Genomic DNA, 10,173 nt, shown 5'->3' on the forward strand with positions numbered 1-10,173 from the left:
CTCTGAGCAGTGCTTTGCTTCTAGCACTTGAAACTACCTGCATGGGTTAAAAAAATACTCTCAGGCATTTGTTTACGATTTTCGTGAATTTTCTTTGACTCTAACCGTTGAGGATTCACAATGAAAACAGCAGAGATGCTATAAGCTGTAAGTAAGCCCTGGTGTGAAGTAACTCTTAGTGAATTTATTACAGCATCATTCACGTTGCTTTTCTAATTTTGATCACTGGAACATTTTGTGAATGATCTTCCTAATGCAATGTTTAAAAAGAATGGATTTCTAATAAGTAAACAGAGTTGTTAAGGCAGCATGGAAGTTACGGTTTGCTGCCTTGCTAATTTGCTGTTCAATTTATATACATTCTTCCACAGTAATTTACCATAAGCATTTAAGGGTAAACTTATGAACATTTCTATTCACCCAAATTTCTGTTTTCTTGGTAACAAACCTCTTTCGCTATGTCAAAACTACTCGGTAAAAACTTGTATTTGGTACCCAAACAAGTTACAGGGCTACTTCAACTGCTCAAAGATGATACCCATGTTGCCATTTAACAAGAGATGGTTAGACTCTGGGGAAAAATAAAGGATAAAGTGAAAACATCTTAAGATTTCCATGCTAAAAATAATGTCATTCCCTTTTGTAGCAATGTAAACTATGTGTACTCGTCAAAGATGGCTTTTGTAAGCACTTTCTAAGTTAATAAATATCTCGATGGTCATCAATCAGCCACGAGACCATGAGCCTTCCTTTTTACACAGATTTACTGAGACAAGAAATTACGACATAGGATCAACCTGGAGAACACGGAAAGGAGGAGCTCCAAGGAGTGTGCCGGCAGAGCGGGAAGTCCTACCTCAGGGCCGTCTCCGCCCTCGCTGGGCTCCAGCTCCAGATCCTCGCTGATGTGTCTGCGTGAGCGGAAGCGCCGATGCGCTGCCTCCTGGTTGATCTGCCGGATGTTGCTGTCGGACTCGGAGGACACATCCCTGGGAGCGCGGGGTGAGGGTGGGAGTCAGGAGAACCGGTACTGACACCTGGCCCTTCAACACCAGCCAACACCCACCAAGGGCCTGACGCCTAATACAGTGTCAGTGCTCTCTCGCGCAACACTGACAATCAGCTGGCCGTTCAGCAGGGGAATCTGCCACCATCTCTTGGCTAAGGCATTCTCCTAGGTCCCTCTCATTGAAATACAGTCTTTAAATGCATCTGTCCCAATATTTCTGAGTATCTTTCAGGCATATACTGCAGCATGTACTTTAGTGTTTAAGAACGAAGAGAAATCAAAGTCCTCCATCCATCTGCCCCAGTGACAAAGGAGGCCTCTTGAAGGAGAGGTGACAGGTAAGCTCAAACTCATGGCCAGTCCGTGGTGACCCCTCTCTAGGAGTCCAGCAATGACAGGGCCACAACTTTTGGTCACCACCAATTAACCAATGAGTACAAATAGCATAAACTCAAAGCTGGGGTCTGGAGGGAAATGCTCCTGACCCAACGTGAACTTTTTCGGCCTCTGAGGATCTCATTTTGACAGACTCTCAGATGCATGACACTGCATTTCTCCCCATTCAACTCCTTTTTAAAATCCACAAACATCAGGCAATAACCTCCCAAATCAACTTGGATTTGAGGATTGCTGCAACCTCATAGTCTCTTTTTTTTGGGAGGGGTGGCGGGGGGGCATCATGTAACTCTCTTAATTCAGGATGTGAAAAGCATTGAGTCAATCTTGAAAACTTTTGCACTAAATTACAGGCAATTCTCCTTTGGGAGAAATACTACTTGGAGACTTTTAGAGTAGAAGTTTAAATGTCAAAATTTTTTCAGAGAAAACCCTTACAGACTCTTTCAATAAGACGCCATATTCAGTTAAAAAATGACGCTGCAGGGCTTCCCTGGTGGCGCAGTGGTTGAGAGTCCGCCTGCCGATGCAGGGGACACGGGTTCGTGCCCCGGTCCGGGAAGATCCCACATGCCGCGGAGCGGCTAGGCCCGTGAGCCATGGCCGCTGAGCCTGCGCGTCCGGAGCCTGTGCTCCGCAACGGGAGAGGCCACAGCAGTGAGAGGCCCGTGTACCGCAAAAAAAAAAAAAAAAAAGACACTGCAAATTAATATTTCAAAATATTTGAAAACATTATTTCAGACTAAATGAAATCCAGTATTAATCAAGGACCCTCATTATAGACTCTTCCTAAAACATAGGTTTTAAAACATTCTAATGACTCTCAAGCTAACTTATACTATTTCCCTCTATTCCCCCCAAAGAACATGCTGGGCCCCTGTAACAGTGAACAGTCTGCAATAAGCAGCACTGTTTGCAAATAAACAGGTGACTCTTTAACGCCAGTTCCCAAGAGAGTCTGAATATTTCCACCAAAAATCTTTACATTTTTTAGCTTTACTGGTAAAGGGACAGTATGAAGGTTAGCTTTCTTTAATCCACATTAAAATAAAAACTCTTGTTATTAAGATCTGAATGAAGTTTTACTGCCCAATATACAAATTTTTAAAACCGAACAAATATACATTTTGCGTACTTTATAGTTGTATTAAACTATAACTGGACTAAAAATAGTATGTTAATAGTATGTTAAGCAGGACTCCTCAGAAAAAAATCCCATAAGGCCATAGAGAAACTAATTAAAATCAAGGGACACACAAGTATACTAACACAATTTCTGAAACCACCAAAACAGGATGATAAAAAATGACACTCTCTTGGATATGTTAGAAAATATAATATTGTCTTTGTGATTGTATACTGCTGCCGTGATTTTTATAGGACATTCAGTTCAATTTCACTTTATAATGACTGGCCTTACTTAAAACTATTGTATATAGAAAAGTTTCATCAAAATTTTAAACCTTCACTTGAAATGTCAGGTGTCACTTAGTCAATACTGAATGTGTGTTCCGGGTTATAACACACACTTGAATTGTTACAGGGATTTTGGAGAGGTTGAAAAGAATAAGGCTTTAATATTGCTATGCTTGCATTTTCTATCTCTCAGAAGTATATAAAAATTCCATTATTCTGGAAGGACTTATTTTTTTTAAAAGGGGCATTTAAAATCAATTATGCTAATCCTCCTTATCCAACATGCTTGAATAATTAGTAATCAGTGTGAACCAGAAACAACTAAATAGCATAAAGAAGAAAGATATCTCTGATTCTGAAATTCCAACCCTGGGCTTTTTTATGGTCTTTAGTGATAAAATGAAAATGTTCATACAAGGGAGGCCTTTTGCCCTTAAATAAGCAATTGAACAAGAGGGCTGTTGAAACTGACAGGAAGTTTAAACGGTCACTAATAGGAAGATGAACATTTAAAAATATGTCTGAGCTGGCAAATTAAAACAGAAACATGATTTTATTAGAGGCAGGGAAAAAATTTAAGAAGTGGCCACTTCAATTTTCTTCAGTCATTAATTTCATATATATATTCTTCATTTGACTTTCATGGGAAACATACAAATTAATAAAGAGAAGAAAACCCATAAATTTATCAAATTCAGTGCCAATTAAGATCAGTGTATCTGATCATTTACATTCATATACATCAGTGACTAATGATGACCGGAGTCATTAAGATATGATTAAATTACTGCTAAGATGGGAGACTGCCAAAGTGGTTTAGAAAGAGAAGTACTGAAAAGAGTTAAAGTAAGTGTTTTGAGTCTAACAAGTTCATCTATAGTCTTAATGCAATTCCTTCATGATTTTAAACTTGTGCTTTTAACAGTAAAATGTTTACAGTTTACATTTAAATAGGATAAGGACTATTCTAAAATTAGAGGCATTTTAAAGGCCACTGTCTAACCTGAGAGGGCTGGGGAGTGTTCTGTAGCCGCCTTCCGTCTGAGAGCTCTGCATCCAGGCCTGGACAGTTCACTAAACCACGTGCCTGTACCCACTTTCAGAAGTGACTCATCTGTAGTCATTCGTTCAATTAAAAGCTCCTACCTTGTGCCAGGTGCTAGGGGTTGATCTGTGAGTAGGAAACCACAGTCCCTGCTCATACAGGCAGTAAGAGTATTATGCGCTCTGTGTCCTGACAGGGAGGCACAGGGCTCTCAGAGAGAGACCGGGACAGAAGACGTCCGGTGCTCCCAGAGGAAGGGATGGTAGGGTGACATCGGAACGTTACCAGGGGAAGGGGCACGTTCTGGCTTTATTTTTTTTGCGGGGGGGATTGGGGGTTAGCACATCCATGGGACCAAGAAGAGGAGAAAGTAATCAGAAAGCAGCTATGCATGATCAGACCGCTCTACGTTTCTGACTGTGGCTGGCAAGAGGCAGGGTGAGGAGGACCCTGTAAGAACAGCCTGAGGGCAACGGGATGTCAATGAGGACTTTTCAGGGGCTGAAGTCTGGAGCGCAAGTCTGTAGCAAACCGGTTAAGAAATGAGAGTCTCCACTGCAGTCTTAATTCTCTGCACAGCGTGTGATCATCACTTCTCATCTGACTTCCTCAGATATAGCCTTTTAATAAAGACCCTTCTTTTTTTTTTTTTTTTTTTTTTTTGCGGTACGTGGGTCTCTCACTGTTGTGGCCTCTCCCGCTGCGGAGCACAGGCTCTGGACGCGCAGGCTCAGCGGCCATGGCTCACGGGCCCAGCCGTTCCGCGGCATGTGGGATCTTCCAGGACCGGGGCACGAACCCGTGTCCCCTGCATTGGCAGGCGGACTCTCAACCACTGCGCCACCAGGGAAGCCCATAAAGACCCTTCTTAACATCCATTCCCCCCCAACCCAAACTTGCAGTATTCTGTGAAAACTGAGTTACGCAAAAAATCATTTTTGAATTAAAACAACACATTAAAATAACCTGGAGGGCTTGAGGGCTTCTGGTCAAGCCAAATAAAGTTAAGGAAAAACACCCCCAAATTCTCAAACAGTTCAGACGGGATGAGGAGGTTATTGTGAAAACCGAATCTTTTCCCTCATCTAACTTTTCTCTTGCTTTCTAGAAGTCATGCTTGGTGGAAAGGAGGTACCTGGCAGGTCCCACCCGGAGCTCTGCAGACGTCCTTCCTGGCTCAGCTGCCTCACTGATGTGGACCATCATGCCACTGATTTCTCCCTAAACTACAGGTGAACATGAACTCGGAAGAACCACAGTTTCCCTACTGATGAGCCAGCATTTATACAAGTGAGAGCTTGTATAAATTCCCTCATTAGAGTTTTCACAACTCTGTGAGGCAGAGAAAGTAGCAATTGTCCCCAGTTCCCTCCTAAATACAGACTTCGGCTGCATAATTATTAATGAAAGTGAACCTTTTTCTGTATAGGTACTGGCCATCAGTCTTTCTTTGAGAGCTGCTAGTAGTCACTTTTCTACAGAGGTCATGACACTGTGGTCCCCAGAGAGTGCTGTTTTCAGGTATTCCTTTCCTATGACCTTTAGCAAAGGTAGATAAAGGTACTTGGCTTAGGGTACTGCTACCAAGATTCTTCTGATCACTACACGTAACCAAGCCCAAGGCGGTTACTTTGTTTTTTTTAAACTACAAATAACTAGAGTAGTCAAATGGCTTACAACAGTTTTAACAGCTATGGTCATTAATCAAAGGGAAATAGTAAAATAATAATAATAATAAATTAATTAATTAATTAAAGGAATCAACTAAACCATTTCCATTTATATTTCTATGGGAAAAAATTACAACAAAAAAGAGTTCAACATCATCTGGATGTTGGGGTATTTATGCTGTCCTGGGAACAAGGAACTGAGGCACACACCGTGTGGTCCAAAGCTGACCAAGGACGGCTGATGTTCATGAGAACCCACGTAGGGGCTTAGGAAGGATTGGCTATTCACTGCTGCAGATTCTGCTTTTTCTCTAAACCAAACAAAATCTAGACTACACTTCTTGGCCACCTTTCCTACCTATGCAGGTCATCTTTGCAATTTCTAAAGATAAAAGGGTTACTGACAACACCATCCATCCCATTGCTGATACCCGCTAAAAACCATCATTAGCAAATTTCCTTCAGAGTCTGGGTTAAAGAGAAAATTATCTCACCTCATATACTTGCTTTTATTCATATTGAAAATTATACAAGTTAGTGGTAATTACCTCCTTGTCTTGACTGCTAGGGAGGTCATGAATTCTAGGACAATTTTTTCCTTTTCTGATTTTAATATTTTGTTTTTGCTTTTTATTGTATATTAATAGTTTTAGGTCTTGCTGTATACTATCATTGAAAAAACAAGCTGCTTCAAATCCTTTTTTTTATAGTACTTGAGGTTTAACCAGTGTTTATTTGCCATCATTAGACCAAAAATTGTCGAGTGAACAAAACAGTAATCAATTCACTGTATCCCTGAGGCTGGCAAGGGATTAGAGCAAACTGTAATTACCAATTGTGAGTTAGCAACCCTCCCATGTGCCTGTAAGTATATCAAGGGGGTGATGTATACATTTTCCAAAAACGAAAAGAAAAATTTTGAGAGAGTTTCCAAATCAAATAATTATGGAATAAAAATCCAGAAAAGTTAAAGAGCCAGTATGTTTGCTATTTTCCATGACGGGTTAGCCAGGAGAGGAAGCTGAAGAAGGGGAAAGTGATGTAATCACCAAACATAAGATAAACCAAGGAAAAATAACCCCTGCTCTACATCTCACGAATCTTCATAAAGAAGTCCTACTTTATAGACTAGTGCATGTTTACAACAGGAGAACCTGATACGCAGGCAAGAGCTTCTTTACAACCTACAAACTCAGGCTGCCACGCTCTGTAACTCCACGAAGAGGAATCCTGTTGTTGCACAACCACGTGCTTTCACCGGTACAAGATGTACTTCCCAACCTCCTCCCAAAGCGCTGCCACGTGTGCACCTGACTGCAGAGCGTGGGGACACGTTCCTGACCATCGACGGTACTCACATTAGGCTGGGTCGGTGCCACTGGGTGGTCCGGTTGTTGTGGTTGACATAGTAAGTGCGACCCAAGTTGTCCACCTTTTCTTCCCACCCGGGGGGCAGGGGAGGGGGGGGAAGTTCCTCCTGGTGCTGAGACGCCGAGTCATTCGAGTCAACAACTTCCCAGCCGGGCTGTGGAGCACAATCAGAGGGGAGATGGTGAGGCTGCTTTGATGGCTACAGTGCGTCTGTGCCCTTCGTCCTCGCTCCTGTGCTCTCCGGCTCTGACGGTGGCTTCCTGCGCCACATTTAAAGAAATTCCCAAAATAGGGCAAAAAAAAAAAAAAATCAATTCTAGGAGCGTCTCAAAAATATTCTGAGCCATGGCCAATGAACTGCGCTGCCCTCTAAGAAGATGACACTGCAGGGTGCCACTCGGATGGGGATCTGCACAGGCTGTCACGTTACCTAAGTCACGTTACACCCTTTTCGTATTTCGTGTTTGTTATTTTGACCTGACGGCCTCCGGGGCCGTACAAAGCCCTGCCGATGATACGGGTCACGCTACAGCTGTCATCTTTTCAACACCTCCGTAAGGTAAGAGGGAGCTGGGAAGATGAGCCCTGCAGCATGTGTGTTCTCGCAGAATCCGTGGCCTTCCCCGGGCATCAGGAGGCCCGGGGCGCTCTCGCTCCCCAGGGAGGACAGCATGGAGGCGGCTCCAGGAGGAGGGGAAGCTCCTGGGCTGTAGGAAGCACGAGCCGCCAGGCAGCCAGGAGCAGCCTGGAAGCTGCCGCTTCCTACTCAGCCATTCCCCACCTGCTGCCGCCGCATCAACAGGCTTCCTGGTACCAGAGTCAGAGGTGCTTTTTCTGCAACACATATTTTCGGCATAAGTATTCCTTCCTGACATTCCCTAAAGTCACTGGAAAAGTAAGTGATTCACTGACTATTACAGTTGGAAGAGTGTGAAAAAAAAAATTCCTTGGATTTGAGATAAAAATCTGTGGATGTGCTTATGAAATCTTAACATTCAAGACTGCCTACCACCCACTTCAGTCCTTCTCACAGAGAGAGATGAAAGCTTGCACATGAAACACTGCCTGGTAATATGACCTCTGGGTCTGAGGGGGGGTTCCGTTAACTTGCCCATAATGCATTATTCACACATCATGTCTATGCAACAGCTGCAAACAGATGTGCAAATAAGCCAGAGAGGTCTTGTAAACGGACATTTTCTGAACAATACGAGCATTTGTCTAACAAAACAGCACCATCTGAAGCCTGAGCTGAGAAGGTACCCGTGGTAGAGGTACGTGACTGGAGAGGTAAAAGGTGGCCTTGCCAGGAGGGAACAAAAGGAAATTCCTCTGGACAGCTAATTCCAAAACGGCATTTCTACCTCATGTACGCTCTCACCTGTGGGCCAAATGAGTAAGAAACCTGCATGAGTCCCTAAATTATTTTAGCCACTTGAAGCAATTCCACGTGCTAAAAGGAATATACAAAGAGCTGCAAGTCCAAAGAAGTAAGAGAATTAAATATGTGGGGAGAATTTCACATGGCGGTGGGCTGTTAATAAAACAGGGGTATAGCAGTTTAGAAAGAGACCCCTCTTCAATTATTAGTGTTATAACATGAGATGAAAAGTTCATCGTTTTTGCTAAAAACCAAACACATCGGTAGATCTGTCAGAGGCGTAGATTCAGGGACACATTGAAGTTTCTTCACATTTAAGCTTGATAAACTTTTATTTCCTTAAATTATAAAGTCTTAGAGTGAAACATCAATATGCTCTTAGGCAAGGAAAACAGACCACGGCCCGAAGCCCTGTAGCTTACCTCCATCTCATCCCTCTGCTCGCTGTTTTCTTCATCTTGACCTCCATTTTTGGGCATATAGGCCATTTTCAATCGCAAAAATCCCTTAACTCGAGATTTATGACTGCATGATGGAAGAAAATCGGTTATAAAGGATGTGACTTGGTTACACCTTTATGATGGCTCATATTTATGATGCTTTAAAAAAAAATGCAATAGGAAAAGAAGTTGGAATTCTCCTCAGAGAAAACCAAGAGCCAAAGCATAAGAAACGGCAGCGGCCCGAAGCCTCACCTTCTTGGTCGGAGGAGAAAATCCTTAAATGTGTAGGGTCGCTCCATCGTTGGATCTTCTGTCTAAAGGAAGAAAAAGTAAGTTTCAATACTCCTGATAGTTTCGTATTTCAGATACACCCGAGTGGATTACAGAGAATACATTTGCAGGTTTTAGAACGTGAGCCTGGCGAAAACAGAGTTGGTTCCTTACCCAGTACTTGACAATTAATTACACATTTCATAGGTCACAAAGCTTTACTCAAGATCCACTAGATGTCACTATCAACACCCATTTTTAGGAGCCAACCTCAGCCTGAGACAAATTACAGAACTGTAGTCGTCATTGCCAAGTGTAATTTCTAACTGCTGGGTGCAGGGCTCAATCTCACACTGCTGGAGAACCAGGGGTCACTGGTGCCTGCCTGCTTGTCCCTGTGATTCAAGAAACCTAAAAACGCAGTTAATAGGAAAACATGCGAGATCAATCTGTGAACGCGATTTTACTTTACTTTTAACATTAAAATATCATGTCATCTGAAAGACGGTTTCCTCCACAGAGACTGTCCTAGGTGGCGTCATCCATCAGCCTTTTGCTGGTGCTTATTTCAAGAAGCTATGAATGTAGTGGTGGTATTTATTCATTTTTGAAAGAAATCAGTATTTTATTGTGCAAAATCAGATGGTCAAAGCAAGCAGGCAACTGGAAAAATAAATGTTACTATTTCATTGATTTAAAAATACTATGTGCAGTAAAACTTCAAATACCTAGACTCTTTAATTAAACACAATTAAAAACATTTACTTCTGTAGCAAGAGAGACAAACCACAAAATGATTTATTATGTATCAGAAGGGTATGTGTGTATATATATGCGTTTATATTTGTAACATTATCTGTTTATGTCACTCTCTGCTTTAAGCTCGCGATGGCTTCCTACTCTGCTTATATAATATGCTGAAAGTTCTTTTCTATGGACCTATAAGGTTAAACATGATGTGGTTCTTTTTTTTTTTTTTTTTTTTGGCGGTACGCGGGCCTCTCACTGTCGTGGCCTCTCCCGTCGCGGAGCACAGGCTCCGGACGCGCAGGCTCAGCAGCCACGGCTCACGGGCCCAGCCGCTCCGCGGCATGTGGGATCTTCCCGGACCGGGGCGCGAACCCGTGTCCCCTGCATCGGCAGGCGGACTCTCAACCACTGCGCCACCAGGT

At 42.8% G+C, this 10,173-nt stretch overlaps 1 protein-coding gene across 12 annotated transcripts in view; it reads right to left on the reverse strand.

Moving 5' to 3' along the window:
- NEDD4L (NEDD4 like E3 ubiquitin protein ligase) overlaps nt 1-10,173 on the reverse strand; it is a 342,431-nt gene that overhangs the window by 69,504 nt on the left and 262,754 nt on the right. For all 12 annotated transcript variants that reach the window (XM_029220856.1, XM_029220866.1, XM_029220944.1 and 9 more), the window contains 4 exons: nt 8,984-9,045; nt 8,711-8,813; nt 6,895-7,061; nt 857-989 (listed from right to left, as the gene is read on the reverse strand). In XM_029220856.1, the coding sequence (XP_029076689.1) occupies nt 857-989; nt 6,895-7,061; nt 8,711-8,813; nt 8,984-9,045 (465 nt within the window). The remainder of the gene's footprint in view (nt 1-856; nt 990-6,894; nt 7,062-8,710; nt 8,814-8,983; nt 9,046-10,173) is intronic.

This window comes from Monodon monoceros, unplaced genomic scaffold, assembly GCF_005190385.1.
Source record: "Monodon monoceros isolate NGI ecotype Baffin Bay Population unplaced genomic scaffold, NGI_Narwhal_1 Super_Scaffold_1, whole genome shotgun sequence".
NCBI classification, from domain to species: Eukaryota; Metazoa; Chordata; class Mammalia; order Artiodactyla; family Monodontidae; genus Monodon; species Monodon monoceros.